The sequence below is a fragment of the Trachinotus anak genome, unplaced genomic scaffold (assembly GCF_046630095.1).
Source record: "Trachinotus anak isolate AG129_WGS33_773 ecotype Australia unplaced genomic scaffold, CSIRO_AGI_Tana_v1 ptg000012l, whole genome shotgun sequence".
In the NCBI taxonomy this organism is placed as follows: Eukaryota; Metazoa; Chordata; class Actinopteri; order Carangiformes; family Carangidae; genus Trachinotus; species Trachinotus anak.
In genome coordinates this window covers 7,742,690-7,762,666 of record NW_027273863.1, presented here as the reverse complement: position 1 = coordinate 7,762,666, position 19,977 = coordinate 7,742,690, and the positions used below count along the sequence as shown (strand labels likewise).

The following is a 19,977-nucleotide window of genomic DNA, read 5'->3' as shown; positions in this document are numbered from 1 at the left end:
GGCGAGTGTGTAAGTTGTGGACCGCTGAATGTAGCTGTGCTGTTTTTATTAAATGATTAAATAACCCACTTGGACTCAGCGCGCTTAAAGGAACTCGGCAGCAGCGCGTCATACAAGACAGGCCTCACCTCATCCTCTCGGACGACTTCAAAGGGACACGCAGGTCGTTATATCGTCAACAAAAAAGGCAACAAGGAAGCGATCGCTCACAGGATCAACGAGACGCACAGGAAGTGCAACGGTGCCAAACAAAAGACAAAGCGCCACATCACACATCTGTCATAGAGGACAGGTAAGCTCACCTGTGCATGTGTGTGTGTGGAGAAGGAATCCGGATTGCATCAATGTCGAAGTGTCTCCGTTTGGAGCAGGTGAATGAAGGGATGCTGGTCGGATACGCGTTGTCTGTGCATTATGTTTGCTCCGTGCGCTGAATGACGTCTGCACTCTGTCGCTTGTGAATGCGAAAGTTTATTATGTTTCAAGGAGAAACGCTGATGCTGCCTTGTTGAAATGAATTGTTCTGATTGATTGTGCATTGTGGATGGATTTAAATGTCACAGTTCGCTGAAACTGAATGAAAAAAGGGGTTGAAATGAGTCAAACAAATGACGCTGCCTTGTGCTCTGGCATGGAGTCTGGGACCAGGGAAAGGAAACTCACTGAAAAGGCTCTGATGAATAAAATTGAAAAACAGCATAATGAACGCTAACGTGTTGTGGATAAAATTAAAGGTTTGATCCCAAAAATGAAAGAGCTCATGAAACAAAGGGAAGATGTGTTTCAAGTGAAACAATGTTTGGGGAATTTAAACACACTGTGTGAAAATGCCACAACCTCACACAACGAACTGTTGCCTCTACTTCCTGATGAAGAACTCATTAAACAAAAGGAATGGTTTTCCAGCATTATGAACTACAGCAATACATTTCAAAAGGACACACAAAAATGGATTGTTGAAACTGAACAAAAAACCTCTCAGGAACAACAGGATTCACCAGAAATACCATTGCTCTCTGTGGAAATGAATGAAGCAAATGAAATTGTGGATGACATTAAACCAGGCGACAGTGTTGAAAAATGTAGGAAGGCACAAAACATCTCAGTCACAACGCTCCTCAACTTCTTCTGCACGCTTGGTGGCAGAAGCTGAGCTGGCAGCCTTAACCATGAGGCACAAATTATTAAAAGAAAAGCATGCTTTGGAAGAAGAGGAACAACGCCTGCGCAAAAGGAGAGAAGAGCTCAAACTGAACACTGAAATTGCAGAAAAAATGTCAAAACTTGAAATTCTCAAGACAAAAAGCACAACTAGTGGAAAAAGAACATCAAAACTCTTGGATGGAATGAAATCATATTTGGAAAAGGCACAAACTAAACAGTTACTCAATGTCAATGCAGATGAATTTATTAACAAACTGAAACAAATACAAACAAGAATACAACTTCATATGAACAAAACCAAATGCAATTTCATATGAGCCCATCCAACACACAAGATTCACATGGACAACAAGGATTTAACACAATGGATCTGGAAACCAGCAATGACGTTCTTGGCATCATGAGGAAACAAAACGACATAACAACATTGCTAATGCAACAGCAATGCCTCTCAGCCCTACCTAAGAGAGAGATCCCAATTTATGACGGTGATCCATTAAAATATCACACGTTCATCAAAGCTTTTGAGAATGGAGTTGAGAGGAACACAACTGTCAGCTGTGATCGTTTATATTTTTTGGAACAACACACAAAGGGTCATGCTAAAGAGCTTGTGAGAAGCTGCCAACACATAAATCCAGAACGAGGATACACAAAAGCAAAAGCTTTATTAAAGGAGCAGTTCGGAAATGAACAAAAAATTGCCTCTGCTTATATGGACAAAGCCCTCTCTTGGCCTCCAATTAAAGCAGAGGACATAAAGGCCCTGCAGGACTACAGCCTCTTTCTTAGAGGCTGTTGTAACGCCATGGAAGATGTGCACTATCTTTTGGATATGGATATGCCTTCGAACATGTTGAGCATTATTAAAAAGCTGCCCTACAAACTTAGAGACAAATGGAGAAACCGAGCATGTGAGTTGCAAGAACGATACGACAGAAGAGCTAGATTCACAGATATTGCTGATTTCATTGAAAGGCAAGTGAAAATTATGACAGATCCTGTGTTTGGCAATATACAAGACTCTCAAACAATAACTGTGAATAGAGGAATAAACAAACCCAAGCCACAGCTTCGTCCTGGAAACAAGGGCAGCAGTTTTGCTACCACTGTCGGCCCTATCGAGAACAAACATCAGTCTGCAAAGAAAGAAAGGGAAATTAAACAAATGGGAAGGAAAGCATGCATCTGCTGTGGAGAAGGACACACGTTAGATGCATGTGTACAGATGGGAAGAATGCCTCATGAAAGGAAAATAGGCTTCTTAAAGGAAAATGGCATCTGCTTTGGCTTCTTGTGTACAGGACACATCAGTAAAGATTGCCGCAAAAGGATTTCCTGTTCAAGATGTAGCCTTAAACATCCCACTGTACTTCACAAGGAACCCGTTAATGATTCTGAGCAGACAGAGAGGAGCCCAGAGCCGCGTGTTGATAACACACTGGTGTCAAGTGGTCTTACAGGGGCTGGAGACCAGGACTGCAAACTGCCTATTGTGCCGGTACAGGTTAAATCTAATAAAGGAACCAAAATTGTTATCACTTACTTTCTTGGACCAGGGGAGTACGGCTGTGTTTTGCACTGAGAGCTTAATGCAAAAGCTCCACCTCACAGGGAGGAAGGGGCGCATTCTCCTCTGAACCATGGGCCAGGAGAAAGTCGTACACAGCAACATTGTGTCAGGACTGGAGGTTGCAGCACTGGAGGGGAACGATTTTCTCGAGCTGCCAAGAGCTTACACACAAGAGTCCATGCCTGTAAACAGAGGAAATATTCCGACTGAAAGGGATATTAAACAATGGTCATATTTGAAAGACATTCACTTACCTCAGATTGATGCAGGAATAGAGCTACTCATAAGAACCAATGTTCCTAAAGCACTGGAACCGCTGGAAGTGGTGTGTAGCGTGAATGATGGACCATGTGCTATCCGTACCTTGCTGGGCTGGACTGTTAATGGCCCACTGACAGGAAACAGTGGAGATACTGTTAACTGGGAGCATCCACAAATAAGTGTCAACAGAGTTTCAGTCATGAACCTGGATGACCTCTGGCAGCAACAGTTTAAGAATGACTTTCCTGAGAGCAGCATTGAGGAACAACCTGCAATGTCAAGAGAGGACCAAAGATTCCTGGAGTTTGTCACCAACTCAGCAAAACAGGTGGAGGGGCATTATCAGATTTTGTTGCCTTTAAGGAACATTGATGTCAGTATGCCAAATAACAAGAGAATTGTTGAGCAGCGTTTGTGTTATTTGAAAAGAAGGTTTCAGAAGGACTCAACATTTCATACTGAGTATAACACCTTTATAAACGACCTGCTGGCTAAAGGCTACGCTGAGAAGGTGCCCAAAGAGGAGCTGGACTGTGGTGATGGGAAAGTATGGTACATACCACACCATGGTGTTTACCATCCCACCAAAAGAAAGATCAGGATTGTGTTTGACTGTGGAGCAAGATATCAAGGAACATCATTGAATGCTCAACTTCTACAGGGCCCTGATCTTACCAGCTCTCTGATTGGAGTGGTGACCCGATTTAGGAGAGAACCAGTCGTGATCATGGCCGACATTGAATCCATGTTCCATCAGGTACAGGTTCCCCCTGAGGACAGAGACCTCCTCAGATTCCTCTGGTGGCCAAACGGGGATATGGATCAACTACCTGCTGAGCATAGGATAAAGGTGCATTTGTTTGGGGCGACATCATCTCCCAGCTGTTCCAACTTTGCTCTCAGAAAGTGTGCAGAGGATTGCGGGCATCACTACAGTGAGGAAATGGTGGATAAACTATTGCACTGCTTTTATGTAGATGACTGCCTTGTATCAGTGGCCACGGAGAATGAAGCAGTGTTGCTTTACAGGAATCTGGTGTCTTTGTGTTCAAAGGGTGGGTTTTCTCTCACAAAGTGGTTGAGTAACAGACCTTGAGTGCTGAAAGCCATCCCAGAGAATCACAGAGCAAAAGGCGTTGAAGGGTTGGACATGGAGCTGGACTCGTTACCTGTGGAGAGAGTGCTGGGTGTGGAATGGAGCATTAAATCAGACTCCTTTAAGTTCAAGATTGTACTTAAAGATAGACCACTTACCAGAAGAGGAATCCTCTCAACCGTCAGTTCCATTTACGATCCCCTTAGAATGCTGAGCCCTGTGGTTCTAACAGAGAAGAAGATCCTGAGAGACCTGTGCAGGAGAGGCATAGGCTGGGATGATACTGTGCCTGAGTCAGTCTCAAAGGAGTGGTTGGACTGGCTGCAGCAGCTGCATCTGTTGGACAGATTTGAGGTCAGTAGATGCATGAAGCCACCAGGCTTTGTAGAAGTGGCTTCAGCACGGTTACATCACTTTTGTGATGCCAGCGAACACGGATATGGAACAGTTACTTACCTGCTGTTGGAAACAAAGACCTCGGAAGTACTAAGTGCTTTCGTGATGGGAAAGGCTCAAGTAGCACCTTTAAAATGTGTCACAGTCCCCAGGATGGAGCTTGTCGCTGCAACTATGGCCAGCCGCATTGATATGCTCTGGAGGAAAGAGTTACAGATGGATCTGCTGGACTCTGTGTTCTGGACGGACAGCACATCTGTTCTGAAATACATAAGGACTGAGACTTCTCGGTTTAAAGTCTTTGTTGCAAACCGGGTCTCACAAATCCTTAAGGTTTCCTGTCTGGCCCAGTGGAGGTATGTGGACACCAGCAGCAATCCAGCAGATATGGCCTCCAGAGGTGTGAAAGTTAATGTGTTTGTTGCAGATGCTACATGGGTGTCAGGGCCTCACTTTCTTTTGCATCCCGAGAGTGAATGGCCTGTGGAGCATGAAGACCTCAATCATCTTTCACCTGGCGACCCTGAGGTCAAAAACATTGCTGCAGTGAATGTTGTTCAGGCCAGAGAAGAACCTGTAACTCACCTTGTTGAATATTTTTCCTCTTGGACAAGTCTGAGGAAAGCAGTGGCATGGATCTTGAAGATTAAAACCTTGCTCATGTCCTGTGTAAAGAAGAGAAGACAGTTACACCTGACCTTTGCACAGTCTGACATCACCAAAGAAAAACAGGCATCCTCTGTGGAAGAGCAGATGAAGGATTTTAAGAGGACTGTGGCGCAGAGAAGCCTTACAGTGGAAGACTTGGACCAGGCTGAGCTTGCCATCATCAAGTTCTGCCAGGGGAAAAGGTTTCCTGAGGAGCTAACCAGTCTGCAGAAAGGGCAGCCTGTCAGGAAGTCCAGTCACCTTCATAAGCTCTGTCCACAGCTGCAAGATGGAATCCTGAGAGTTGGTGGTCGGCTCAGTAGATTGTCCATGCCTATGGAAAAGAAACATCCAATAATCCTGGCAAACGACCTCCACATCTCAGAGCTTTTACTTAGACACATACATCAAGAAGTCGGACATGGTGGCCGTAATCATATGCTGTCTAAATTGAGAGAGAAGTACTGGATAGCTGGTGTGAGTTCAGCCATCAGGAGAGTTTTGTCAAGGTGCATCACCTGTCGCCATCTGAATGCTCTGCCAGTTCACCAGCAGATGGCAGACTTGCCTCAGGAAAGGATTGTGCCAGATGAACCACCATTCACTCGTGTGGGAGTCGACTGCTTCGGACCTTTCGAGGTTAAGAGCAGAAGGAGCATGGTAAAGAATTACAGTGTTATATTTACTTGCCTTGCCATCAGAGCGGTGCACATTGAGGTTGCATCATCACTGGACACCGACTCCTTCATTAATGCACTCAGACGTTTCACTGCCAGAAGAGGTCAAGTTCGAGAGCTGCGCTCTGACAATGGAACGAACTTCGTAGGAGCAGAGCGGGAGCTGAGGAGGGCCATCGAGCAGTGGAATCAGGTACAGATCCATGATGTTATGCTGCAGAGGGGAATCCACTGGAGTTTTAATCCACCTGCGAGCTCACATCATGGGGAGCTTGGGAACAGTTGATACGATCTATTCGAAAGGTTCTCAACTCGACCTTTAAAGTACAGAACTTGGATGAGGAAAGCCTTCATACAGTGCTTTGTGAGATTGAAGCCATAATTAACAGCAGACCAATCACCAAAGCCTCCATGGATCCAAATGACCTGGAAGCATTGACGCCAAACCATCTTCTGCTGTTGAAGACCTCACCAACATTACCACCAGGAGTGTTCGAACCCTCAGACATATATGCACATAGGAGGTGGAAACAGGTTCAATATATGTCTGATTTGTTTTGGAGGAGATGGGTTAAGGAATACCTACCTCAACTACAGGAGCAGCAGAGATGGACAGGAGTGAAGAGGAATCTGGTCGTGGGAGATCTTGTCATCATCATGGACAGCACGGCACCTCGGAACTCTTGGCCTGTGGGACGAGTGAGCCGTAGCCTGTTGCACTGGTGGACAATTCATCTCTCGATTTGTTTGGTCTGGTTGCCACGGTAATGCACAGGGTTTGGGTCACGTGGGCACTGGGGATGATTGTTGTAGGTGATATAGGGAGCTGGTTCACCTGCACTGGGGTTGGAGAGAGGCGAGTGTGGGTAGCCGCAATTTTTTGTTGACCGCTTTTGTTCAGTTTGTTGTTTAGTTACACACGCCACCAGTGTGCACGTTTTCCATCTTTTAGGCGAGTGTGTAAGTTGTGGACCGCTGAATGTAGCTGTGCTGTTTTTATTAAATGATTAAATAACCCACTTGGACTCAGCGCGCTGAAAGGAACTCGGCAGCAGCGCGTCATACAAGACAGGCCTCACCTCATCCTCTCGGACGACTTCAAAGGGACACGCAGGTCGTTTATACATATAATTAGTGAAGTTACCCAAAAGAGCAATTATAGGGACAGTAACACAACCTTACCACATCTATTTTCACTTAATAATCAATAATTAAAAGTGATGGTAAATAAACTGGGTTGCAAAACCTAGCAACAAAAAATAAAAAGAACCACCTGTTTACAAAGATTTATTAATAATTTACCACCAGTGGCGACTGCTTTGCCCCTGCCCACCACAAATGCCCAATCACAGGGATTGTTGATTTGTCAATCCCGTCTGTATGAACATAACATTGGGTGATACAATAACCAAATTATCAATATTGTCTCCATTTTAAGCTGCTGGCATAAGAATTGTGTGTTTTTCTGTTAAGTAAAGGCCAGTCATACTCCCTCTGTCTTTACCTGTGAACCCTCAGCCCTCTGTGACAAGAAGGCACTGCTAATATCCGGTAATATGGTGGATCATATAACTGGATGTTAGCAGTGACTTCTTGTTACGGCCATAGTTGACGCCATCCCTGTGCTTAACCTTTAATGCTTTTTGTGTATGTGCTAAGCAGGATGTGTGGTCCTGTATACAAAATTGCCAAATTGCCAAACCTCTTCCTGCCTGAGCCATGGATCCCGAGTGGAGCAGAACCCAGCCTGGCTCTCCAATCACACAAATGCAGTTTGGGACTGAGATCATAAAAGCTTGGCCGGCTTGTAATTTAATGTTGCTCACCGGCACACATCTCTCACTAGTTGTGGTTTGAGTTTGACATGCACGCTAGGTTGACTGGTGACTCTAAATTGCCCGTTGGTATGAATGTCAGTGTGTGTGGTTGTTTGTCTCCATTTGTCAGCCCTGTTGTAGATAGACTGGCAACCTGTCCAGGATGTACCCCGCCCTTGCCCAGTGTCAGCTGGGACTGGCTCCATACATTGACCACCCACCCGCGACTTGGTACGGATAAGTGGTATAAAAAATGGATGGATGGATTTTCCCTCTGTAGTTTACAAATTTTCTGACACCTTCAAACTTAAAATAACCATGAAAAACATGCAGTTTTATGTTGCTTCCCTTCTTTAAAGAGCTAGGGTAGTAACACTACACTTGTGTGTCAAACAAGTAAAAGGAGAAATGGCCCCAGACAACCTAACTGAAAAAGGAAATCAGTGTGTCAGCACACTGATGACCAAACTAAAGAGGCCCACACTTGCCTTTCTTCCCTAGCAGGCTTGACGTGGATGTTATTTTGTGGATTCCAGGGATCTGAAAGTTAACGGTCCTGAGCACACTGGTATTATGCTTGTTCACGTTTCAAGGTGAGCAGAAGATGAGAGTCAGTGACACATCGGGGGTCATTCAAGGTCACCTACTGCTCAGAATCTCAGGCTTCTTCCCAAACTACAATACTGGTATGTTAATATATCATTGTTTAAATTTTTTTATGGTAGAGCTCTCAATATGGATACAATATTCATCTAGGCCTTATTATTGTCAGCACATTTAGTGTTTCTGCAGTAAAGAGTAACATCATCACCTCACAGTAACCAGGGATGGTAGAAGTATTCAGATCCCTACAAGAGACAACACCACATTCTGAGACACTTCCAAATCCAGTCAAGATTTTACTTCAGTAAAAGTATGTCGTACAAAATACTGACAAGTGTAAAAAATCCCATTGGTCGTAGAGTGCAGCTTCTGTCCTGCAACCATAGGGTTCCATCAACAAAAAACATGGTCCTAGGTTAATGATAAAACCATATTTTCTCCTGCAGTGAACAGAAGTACATAGAGCTGACCACTTGTGATCAGATCACTGAAAACACATGTTAATACCAGGTCTGAACAGGGCCTCAGACACACTGTGCAACATCTGAAATCATGCTCTTAAAAATATAGACACAATTAAAGCTCATGATAAACATAGTGCCTTGTTTATCAACTTTAAACGTTCACCTTGCACTATAAATATCTGTCATCGAGGGCGTAGGTTTGGTCTCAACATTGGTAGGGACACAACAACCTTGCTGTCAACTGGATGGTTTATTAACATGTGATATCTGTATTTACATTTAACTCAAAACTATACACAGTAACAGATCAAAGACTAAAAGAAACTCTAGGAAATTTCTTGTTAACAGAAAAGAGAGAAAAAAGTGTGTTTTCACATCCAATACTTTTATTTTAATTAGTCCTGCTTCTGTTGCATTTCCTCTTTTCCCCTTGGCTTCACATTTAAATCTAGCTCCACCTTGACCAGCTACAACAGTAAAATGCTGCTAATCTAGTAATGCATCAGTATCAAAAATCTAATAATGAAAGGCTGGTGATGTTAGATAGCCAACAGGTTTTCATTTTAAATCATTGTGACTGCTGGCTGGTTAGTTTACTACCTATTACTTACACTGTGGGAGGTGAAAAAACTCCTGATGTCTCTTTTTTGGTGGCATGATATCTACAAGGTGATGACAAGGACAACAGTTAGTTATGTGTAATGTGGTTCAGGGAATAGAGGAAATGGAGTCATCTAAAATATAAAATCTTTCCAATGCTTGAGGTCTGGACTGACACTGATAACTGACCACACCCTGACCAGCTGTCACAGAAGACGTCAGCCAGTTTGAGCTGTGCTGAAAAGAAGGTGAGAGTTTAATCCATGATAAACAACTACAAAGATTTAAGCTTTGAAAGGTGTGTTTAAAAAATGACAATAATATTGCATATCTAATATACTTTAGTAATTTTTTATTTTTGAAAAAAAGAATGTTGCTACTTTCCAGTTTTCCTGAGAAGATCCTTCATCTTCTTGATTTATATCGCAGTCTTTGGGGTAGTTGGATGGTACTCCTGTCACTCAGAGGCAAAATGTGTTAGACCGTTTGCTTTAATAGTCAAATTGTGTGAAAGCAGACACATTTGCCTAAAATGTAAAAGCAAAAAATGATGTGTGTCGAGTGAAATTTGAGTTGAACAGACTTCTTTAGAACAGCTGAATACCTTCTCCTACTCTGTCTGTGACGTCACCTACTCTCGTGTCTGAACGTTGCATCCATTCATTTCTATGGTGGAAAATTGCTGACAACATATTTCAGAAATATTTCAGAATTATCGTGAAGTAATCGTCCAACTGAGCGCACGTTTTGATGTTTGAATGGAGTTTCTATGAGTTTCTGGGTTTAACAGAACGTAGTGGGATTACTTGCTCAGCAATCACACAAAGTAATTGTATTAATCCCCAAGAGTACCTAGTTGCAGACAAAATGGCAGACCCCAACAGCGGACAGGAAATGTGATGTGACCTCAGTGGCAGAAGTTGGTCATCTTCTTGTCATTTGGTGTCAAATTTAATTTTATATTCAATACTATGGTATATATTTTAAACTGAACTGAACTGAAACTTCACAATGAAAACCCATGAAGCCTTACTGTAACTGTTAATAAGGTGTCATCAAGCTTCTTTTCTGTGGTACGTGTCCTGAAATTCTGGGGCTTGTTAGCTGTAAGAGGAAAGCAACTCATGCAAGAGTAGGAAACTGGATTTTGCACAACCTGACAACCTAAAAGTTGACCTTATTACTGCTCAAAAGGGCATTGACAGAGGGTCTATTAACATTTGTAAAGTCATTAGCTACAACTCATATACCCTTTTATTTTTGGTGTGGCTTAAAAAAATTAAGGTGAACTTTTGTTAAACATTCACATTCATAATACAAATTTCTGTGCCAAGCAAGTCAAAATTGTATTAAAAGGATATGTAAAAAATCCCATTTGTCGTAGAGTCCAACTTCTGTCCTGCAATTGTAGGGTTCCATCAACCAAACCATGGTCCTAGGTTAATGATAAAACCATATTTTCTCCTGATCCTTGCATTTTTCTGCCATTAGTTTAACAGGGAACCACACTCCTACACACGGTTCAACTTGAAGAACATGGAAGGTGACAATAGCATCATGGAGATGAAGCTGTCGTCTGATGTGGATGAGGAAGTTGGGGGAAATGGAGTGGGAGACCATCCCAATCACAACTCGATCCACAAAACGTATGTGGCTGAAAGGTTTGGACGCACACCCAAGAACCTCTGCTTCATGGCAGCCGCAACCCTCTTCATCTTTATCATTGGTAAGAGGGGTCGTTGAATGAAGAAGCTATGTTTTATATTAAGACTCACTATAAAATATCTTGTGGAATTTCACTGGGATCAGTTTTAGGACCACTTCTTTTCTGTATTGATAATTCTCAGTATTGGTGTTGTTACCGGTATGTCTTTCTTCACCTATGCTGATGACTCAGCTTTATGTGGTTGTTTTTCCTGATGATAAAGATACAATTTGTACTTTTTTTTCCCCTCAGTCATTTTAATGGTTACTGCCTGTTTCTGGTTGTTCCTTATTTGAAACCACCACTTCTTTCAGGGTACTTGACTGGCTACCTGGTCCATCGTAAGAAGGACTTGGCCCCCACCCCTTCAGCTTCCATGCTCCCATTTGAACAACCCGTTGCCCCCCTTATGGACTGGGATGATGTCAAAAAGCTTTTGGCTGAAAAACTCAGTGCAGCCAAATTTGAACCTGTCTTGAGGTAAATCTTAACCCCACACTCTGTAAAGTCTGCTGTGAGGCAGTGTTGACTTCTTTCTAAAATGGCTGTTCTTTGGAAATTTGTGTTACATCGTATTCATTGATTCTTGTTTTCGCACCTCCAGTTTTCTTTTCACCTCATGTTTTTTGCTTCCTCTTATAACAGCGAGTTTACCAGTACCAGTCATCAGGCTGGTTCTCCTGGTGATGAAGATCTGGCGAACAAGGTGGTCAAGAAGTTAAAAGAATACGGCATGAACACCTGGACTGATGAGCACTTTGTTAAGGTTCAGGACCCCCCAGCGTCTGGCTCCAACAGAGTTGTTTTCAAAAATGGGAAGGAGGAGCGTCCAAATGGATTCCTGTCCTATAGTGCCAGTGGAACAGTGACGGTAATCTACAAGCTAACTTAAGTTAATTACTAATATATATATATATATTTATTTTTTTTATTTTTTTTGGTCCCAGGGTGGTGCTGTATATGCACACTATGGGCAGGAAAGGGACTTGATGTTGCTGCAGAACAAGAACATCAACCTGAGTGGCAGGGTCGTGCTGGTCAGAGCTGGTAGGATCAGTTTTGCTGAGAAGGTGGGTGGTTTTAGTAAGAAATATGATTTTATAATATTATATATAATATTATATTATTATAAACTTTGTTCTTTTTTCCCCCTCAGTTACTCTAAAGTATGGAATTTTGAACTTTGCTGTTATCTTTTTTCTTACAGGTAGCCAATGCTGCCAAACTGAATGCCTCTGCTGTGTTGATCTATGCAGACCCCACTGATTACTCTATTGGAGACACCACTCAGCTCTTTGGACATGTGAGTGTGGACAGTTTAGAAGTCAAAGTTTAGAAAATAAAAGCCACTTGAGATACTTATTTAGAGACAGTCTGAGGAAACCCTAGAGACTGTTTAATTCCAGGAGATAAGCAGTTTAAGAAATATTCAAACCAGCCTGTCACAATCATGCCACGATCAAAGTCACTAAGATCACATTTTTTCCCCATTCTAATGTTTGATGTGAACATTAACTGAATCTTTGGCTTTGTATCTGCATGATTTTATGCACTGCACTGCTGCCACTGGCTCACTAGGTAATTTCATGAATAAGCAGGTGTACGGATGTTCCTGACAAAGTGCTTGCTAAGTGAACAAATGTATGTAAATAACTAATAGGAATATTTTATTTGACTAATCTTAGGTACAAGAGAGTAGAATTCAATGTGTAAATTGTTGCCTCAAATGTTTGGTTTTTTTTGTATAATTTTCTTAATTTCATGTTTTGAAGCTTGAAGAAGCCTCTAGGCTGCTGGGAAGATTAGTCTTGACAACAGAAGCAATCTGTTGTCAACTCATATCTGCTGCTCAAACTTCATAAGACTTCTTTCTGTCTATCACAGGTCCACATGGGTTCAGGGGATCCCTACACCCCAGGCTTCCCCTCCTTCAACCACACCCAGTTTCCTCCTGTGCAGTCTTCAGGGCTACCAACAATCTTGGCTCAGACCATCACAACAGCCATGGCAACCAACATTCTGAGGTGAGGCTCAGACACGCTGTGTGCCATCAGAAATGATGCTCTTAAAAAGATAGACATAAAAGCTCATAGTAAATATGGTGCCTAACTTCAAATATTCACCTTGCATTCTAATTATCTGCTATAGGTGTCTCTGTAGCAGCTTACATAATGTTTATTATCTGTGTCCAACAGGCAGCTGGGGGGTCCGACTGCACCGTCAGAATGGGGACTCTACCACAAACTGGGAGAAGACGCAGATGTTATCACTGTGGAGGTCAACAACGTTCTTACTGAGAAAAGGATACATAATGTCTTCGGCGTCATCAAAGGCTTTGTGGATGCAGGTACAATGAGATGCTTACTTAACAAGAGAGATACTGTGATCAGGAAGTCAGTTTACTGAAAATAATGTGAGTGATGAGTGTGTTTTCATTGCCTTTTTAAATTTTAGATCGATATGTGGTTATCGGTGCCCAGAGAGACGCATGGGGCCCAGGTTTTGCAGCATCAACCGTTGGCACCAGCGACCTCGTTGAACTGGCTCGTTCCATCTCAGACATGGTGAAGAATGGTAAGTCGCAGATGACAGCCACTGTTCAGTTTTGAATGTGAAATAGTGTGAAAAGATTTGGACTGAAATAATATTGTTAGAATGGATGTACACTTTATATTCGTATCAGATCCGGACTCATGTATGTCCAGGAGGAGCTAAAGAAACTAGTCATGCCTAATCAAAATCTGAGTATTTACTGTTTTGTTAATATGTATTTATCCGTTTATCCACTTCAACAGATGGTTTCAAGCCAAGGAGGTCGATTGTGTTCGCTAGCTGGAGTGCTGGAGAATATGGGAGCGTTGGCGCCACCGAGTGGTTGGAGGTGAGAATTACACAATACATTTCGTAATACAAGATTTTCTTCATCAGCAGCTTTAATGGAGTAATAATTGTACTGATTGGTGTTTGTACTCTTTCTTCATTTTATCTTTTGCTTGACTAGGGTTATCTGTCTTCTCTGAGCATGAAAGCCTTCTCCTACGTCAACCTGGATGGTGTTGTAACAGGTATTTACTGTCATGATTAGAAGCATCTTGGACATCTTATCTACAGGTTTCTTGCTAAACTTTAGTTTAGGTTATCAAATATGTTAAGTTACTATAACTGATATTGATTTACAGAACAACAATGTATTAAATGACAATGTGATGTTAAATGATTCCTTTGAGATGAACCTATGGAGAGGTATCACTCCAATCTGCAGCTCCTCTCCACTTTTATAACGAGTTTCAGTTTGTTTTGGGTGGCAGCAGGCAGCTGCTCAAGTGAAAAAGCTGTAAAACCCCATCGTACAGTCCCTGCTCGATATCAAAGGGCAAACAGACAGTTACAGACCAGCTGCTGAATGTAGTGGAACCATGTTGTGTTCATTACTTGTTTCTGTTGTCCCCAAGACGTCAAAACAACCTGTTATTGCAGGTTTAATACTTTCCCATATTTACAGTATGACAGTATGGGATTTTCAGAATGACTGAATGTGAGTCTTCTTCTCCAGGTCGCAGTGGATTTAAAGTAGCAGGCAGTCCCTTGATGCACAGTCTGATCGAGAACACTCTGCAAGAGGTAAACCCACAGCAGGAGGACTTTGAGTGAATCAGATGTTGAGGCGCTTTGAATAGAAGCCTGTAGTATTGTTAGTAATGCAACCATTTGTCAATTTGTTCTCTAATTTTCAGAATTCTAAGGTAACGTATATGATTGTTTTGTCCTCAGGTGAACTTCATGAAGGGTCAGTCTCTCTCTTCTCAGTTTGGAAGAGGCAACTGGGAATCAGAGATGTAAGTCTGACCAGGCTGTTGCATTTTCATCCACAATGCCAGTGTTGATACATCTCTGATGATGAAAACTTTCTTAGCATCACATCCAGAACTGGAATGTGTGGGCTGTCATACTCACGTTTGGCAAATGTTCACTACTTAATAATCTTTTTCACTGTTTATTTTCCAGGTTGGAGCCTCTGAAGTTGGATAATGCTGCATATCCTTTCCTGGCCTTCTCTGGCATCCCCTCAGTCTCATTTAGATTCACCTCTGGTAACTCAGTAAGTCAACCTGAAGTACCAAAAACAGAATAATATTTTTGAACCATAACCTAGGACACCGTTGAACCATTATGTCAAAATGTTATTATGTCATAGTATTTTACTGTAATAAATATATTTTCAGTATATAGTATACAGTATATCTGTAATGTATTGTAGTTTTATAATGGCAAAAATTGACTGTTTTGGTTGAATTGTACATGTAAAAGCCAAACTAGGGGCAGGAGTCGGAAATTAGCAACAGCTATAAACTCTTTGTGCAGTACATTAGTTTCATACTTTGTTCTGGAGCCATGTTAAATTGCATTCTCCTTATGTCCCAGGACTACCAGTACTTTGGCACAATGCTGGACACCCGTGAAAAGCTGAACTCTGCCACGGCCAACCAGGTTCCTCAACTGGCTGTAACATCGGCCCAGTTCGCAGGTCACATAGCGCTGAGGCTGGTCCATGATCATCTGTTGCACATGGACCTGGGGAAGTACGAGAAGGTCATACGTACTCATGTGGCTCACATCAATGTTAAAGTCAAGAATGTTCAGAGGGTGAGTGGCCAAGTATGATTTTGCAAACTAAATTGTAGTTTCAAGTAGCCAGTCTATCTTTTTTTAGTGTCATTTAATTTGTCATTTTTTTCCAACTGCTGTCTTGACTATGTAACTGAAATGTGCCTTAAAGATGCACATCCTTTTAATCTTGTGTTTCCAGATGAAGCCCCAGCTGTTGCCCAAGGCCCTGACAGTGCAGTGGCTGATCTCAGCCTATGGCTCCTACAGACGTGCCTCTCGCAGCCTGGCAACAGAAATCCAGAACAGTGACCTGGAGGACATCGAGATGTGCCGCATCATCAATGACCGCATCATGACAGTAAGATCCCTACAGTTTAGGGCTCAATATTAAAATGCAACCCTCAGCATGTCTGAATAGTGCTGTATCTTTAGAAATGTATTATCAGGGTTTATGATCTTTTGGATTCCTACAGTCTAGCTTAAAAAAAAAAAGAGTGCATTTAAAGTTGCATTTAGGAAGAAAAATGCTGTCATTGACATTGTCATTGAGGTTTTAGAGAAAAAGGGATCAGTGAATATTTTATTTGCTGTCCACAGGTAACAACTAATACTACAACTAATAGGCTCCTACTTCTGATGGACAAGAAAGCTAAAAAAACACATTTTGTTTGAAGATACTTCTGTAGTCCCTGCATGTTCTGTGAGGATTATCCAAATGGAGATTATTGTATTGAAATTTTTCCAAAGTATTATAGTGTGAAATGTCCAACCTACAAAGGCATAGCATTAAAAAATGATTCTTTTTATTTTTTGTAAACCTTCTCTCCTTCATCCTGTGTTTCTCCTCTTGTTTCTGTAGGTGGAACGAAACTTCCTGTCACCCTACGTGTCTCCCCAAGATAGTCCTTTCCGTCACATCCTGCTGGGCTCCGGTCCCCACACTCTCACAGCCCTGTCCAACCATCTTGAAGCACTCAGGGCCGACAACCCCGAGGCTGACGCTGACTTGTTCCGCAACCAGTTTGCCCTGGCGACCTGGACCATTCAGGGCTGTGCCAACTCACTCACAGGGGACATCTGGTCCTTGGATAATGAAGTCTAAAAGAATCTCCCCCTCCTCCTTCCCCTGTTCATGGTTTAGGCCTCTTATCACAGCTGGTGGTGTGAAAACCAGTAGACTGTTACAATTCACCAACAGTCAGAGTTACTCATTTTAAAGTGATATGATTTAGGAAGTGATAAAAGTGGAGCTGTTTCTAAATGGATACCAGTGTCTCAGTCATCACCTGAATTCCATAATTTGCATAAGCCTTCTGTCTTAACAAAAAAGTTCAGTAGGTAATTCTCTTTTTTTCGCACAGTATGTAATTTCTGCAGTTAGGGGTCTCTCAATCAAAACAATAACAAAAGACGGCATTGGGTGAGGACGTGAAATGGCGTGGGATCATGGAAGTTATGTATTGACCACCATTGCTGTAACCTTCTCCCGGTTTGGATTCCTTCAGTGTCATTAGTTCAGGAGGTTTGCTATAAGGCAGACACAGGACGTCAGGGAAGGGTTTTGATTATTTCTCTGCAAACTTATGAACCAGACATTCTGGAGGATTTTATCAGTGGCCAAATTATCTACAGAGGTGTCCTCCTCTCCATAACAAATGGACCAAAGGATTATAACTGATACAAACCCTGAACAAAGCACAAGCAAGTTTCACTTTAAAAATCAGTGATTCACCAATGCTCTTCTGTGGACACAGGACGTGTCCTTTCTTCTCTGATAAATTCACAGCCTACGACTAAAATCCTTCACCTAGTTAAAATATATAGTTGAAAATTACCAATGTGTTAAAAAAAATGTAGTTTAAAGATGTTGCCTAAAACTGAAAAAAAAATCAATTTTAAGCTTCCAACAGGCGACCACAACGCCAACGCATGTCCATAGGGAATATGATGTCATTGATAGACGACCAAATAAAACAGACTGTTACCATGATTGAAATCATGTTTTTCTCTAGGTCTGAGAATTGCTTGAAATGTTTGGGATAATGTCAATTCACAACTCAAAAAATATATAACGTAGGTCTCGTCAATTTTAAACATTTTATTGTGGAAACATTACATATCACTTTACTTTCCCATGTGGTACTTAAATACCACAGTCTTGAGAATTTGAATGCTAGTAACAACTAGACAGCATAGGGCACACCTAGAAGTAGATTCGGGACAATCAGATTTTGTTGCTAGCTCTGCCCAGCACTCAAACTGCATTAATCATTAAACTGATTTAACTGATATTGAAGGTCTCCAGCTTTAAGGAAATCATTATGCAAACAGATTCAGATTCAGATTATTTCCAGAAAACACGACCACTCTGCAATATGTGTTGTTTTTTAGTGATATGGTCAGTGTGAAAGTACATTCTTCCTTCTATTTTGATGTGTTCGTTCATTCTTGTTAAGAGATTTCCTTGTGCCTTTTTGTTTTGTAACCATATTATAGTGAGTTTTTAAACTCTATTTCTACATACAAGTACTTAAAGGTCTTTTGGAGGATGTATATATGGTTTGTTTGTTTGTTGACATTTTTGTATCTGAAAATTGTGACAATGACAGAAAATATAAATTACACTGTGAATTTTACAGTAGTTGACCTCCTCCTTTCTTTAGCTAATACATTTCTCCCACAACATCCATTGTTTTTAGACAAAACTGCTACACTGAAGCTGAATTTCTACACACATTTTTGATTTTCAAACAAGCTGCTAGATATTCCTTATGATTCAACAGTGATGTCAGTCCCAACAGTGTAAGGCCACATTGAGAAGCTTGAGACAATTCAGAGTAAAACAGTTGCTGTGATAGTGTTTGACCAGATGATGGAGACAAAGTAAACCATATGTTTTTCCTCGCTTTTAAGCTCTCCCACTGTAAACCCACTGTGTATTATTGAAGGTTCGGATTCAAACAGGAGGTGGGCATTAGAGGGTTCTAAAGCTTCTCCTGTCAAAACACAAAACAAAAGGTTTCTGAGTAGGGGGATTATTTACCATAAAATCCTACTTCTTGTACTTCAGTTTGGAAAGGAGTACAATGAGCAACTTAATATATTTTGCATATATATTTTTGGATGGTTGGGTGAAACAGCAACCAATATTTAATATTTTATGTTTTAGAAGTCATTATACAAACCAAATCACTTTCTTGTGTTTGTTAAGGCTGCAGCCATCAAGTGTAGTAATATTGCAAAATTGTGGCATGTTCCTTTAAGAGTGGGCTGACAGCCTGAATGTGTAGCAGAGATGTGAGAGAAACAAAGATGTCTCACTTCGCTGCTGATTCTTACTGTAACAAACACCATCACAATACATAAGGGCAGGACCCAGACCAGTGGAGAAACTAAATGAATGAATACAACATACAACATTGAAAAAGAAATACTAGCCCTTCTTGTGGTGTGGTAAGTAGAAATATGTCATAACATAGCATTAAAACTATAATTCCAAATCGGCATCAGTTTTACTTTAAGTTATTGTTGTTTTTACTGATTGGCTAATGAGCATAAAATTTAAATCAATGCATATTTATGCAATAATGTTTATCCAGTTATAACACTGATAATAAAAATATTTCGAAATAAACAGTTACGTATAGTTAGCCTATAGGTTATCTCTCTGGTAATGCCTGAGCATTATTTGTGTTTTCTATTTCAGATGTATTCTGAATGTGATACATTTTTGACTATTTTTTCTCCTCTTTTCTCTTGTCTTTTGGGGAAAAACAATATATAATGCTGTAATTGTAATTGTATAATGCAATAAAGAATGAATACAAGAATGCCCACTTTCATTATAGTCAGGTATATCCCCTAGTTTAGAGTGATAAATAAAATAAATAAAACAAAATAAAAGGGTTGATTTTAAGAAGCATACACATTAATCTACTAACTAACTAACTAACTAACTAACTAACTGACAAACTAACTAACTTACTGCACTTCCAGAAAATAACATACACAAACAAGCCAGGTTTCCCCAGTTTTCCGTGGAGTGATCCTTCTTCACACACAGACGATCTTCGTTTTGTACAAAGACAGCACAGACCTGACCAGCAGCCTCGGCACTCAAGCCCCGGCTGTGTTTGCAGACAGTGCTGGTGTGCAGGACCGGCGCAAGCTTCATGTCGTCTCAGCTTCATTCCCGCCACGGCCGAGGCCCTTTAAACCGTGAGAGATGCGGGGACTTGTGAACTTGTAGCCGGTTTGCTGGAGCGCAAAAACACGCCGGAACAGGAGGTGACAACAAGGGACAGCAGCAGAGATTGGCAGGTAGGCGCACTCACTGAAAGAGCGACTGTAACTCACCACAAACAT

General features: G+C 41.5%; 2 protein-coding genes across 8 annotated transcripts in view; both read left to right on the top strand.

Annotated features, from left to right (window-relative positions):
- The first annotated feature begins 227 nt into the window (after positions 1 to 227).
- Positions 228 to 18,248, top strand: LOC139628633 (transferrin receptor protein 1-like). 3 transcript variants are annotated; one of them, XM_071490493.1, is made up of 18 exons: positions 8,134 to 8,318; positions 9,464 to 9,547; positions 10,791 to 11,025; positions 11,319 to 11,484; positions 11,650 to 11,875; positions 11,952 to 12,074; positions 12,212 to 12,307; positions 12,889 to 13,028; positions 13,200 to 13,351; positions 13,459 to 13,578; positions 13,800 to 13,885; positions 14,006 to 14,069; positions 14,558 to 14,625; positions 14,776 to 14,840; positions 15,010 to 15,103; positions 15,427 to 15,648; positions 15,812 to 15,970; positions 16,472 to 18,248. In XM_071490493.1, exons 3-18 carry the CDS (start codon positions 10,836 to 10,838, stop codon positions 16,712 to 16,714), a joined length of 2,214 nt encoding a protein of 737 aa, XP_071346594.1. In that variant the 5' UTR covers positions 8,134 to 8,318; positions 9,464 to 9,547; positions 10,791 to 10,835; the 3' UTR covers positions 16,715 to 18,248. The 3 variants fall into 3 exon arrangements, with proteins under 3 accessions (XP_071346596.1, XP_071346594.1, XP_071346595.1); XM_071490495.1 differs by lacking the exons at positions 8,134 to 8,318; positions 9,464 to 9,547 and adding an exon at positions 228 to 292; XM_071490494.1 differs by lacking the exon at positions 9,464 to 9,547.
- Positions 18,249 to 19,791: 1,543 nt separating this feature from the next.
- The window catches only part of tnk2b (tyrosine kinase, non-receptor, 2b), a 55,275-nt gene continuing 55,089 nt past the window's right edge, over positions 19,792 to 19,977 (top strand). For all 5 annotated transcript variants that reach the window (XM_071490488.1, XM_071490485.1, XM_071490490.1 and 2 more), the window contains exon 1: positions 19,792 to 19,932. The gene's annotated coding sequence lies outside the window, so the exon portion shown is untranslated. The remainder of the gene's footprint in view (positions 19,933 to 19,977) is intronic.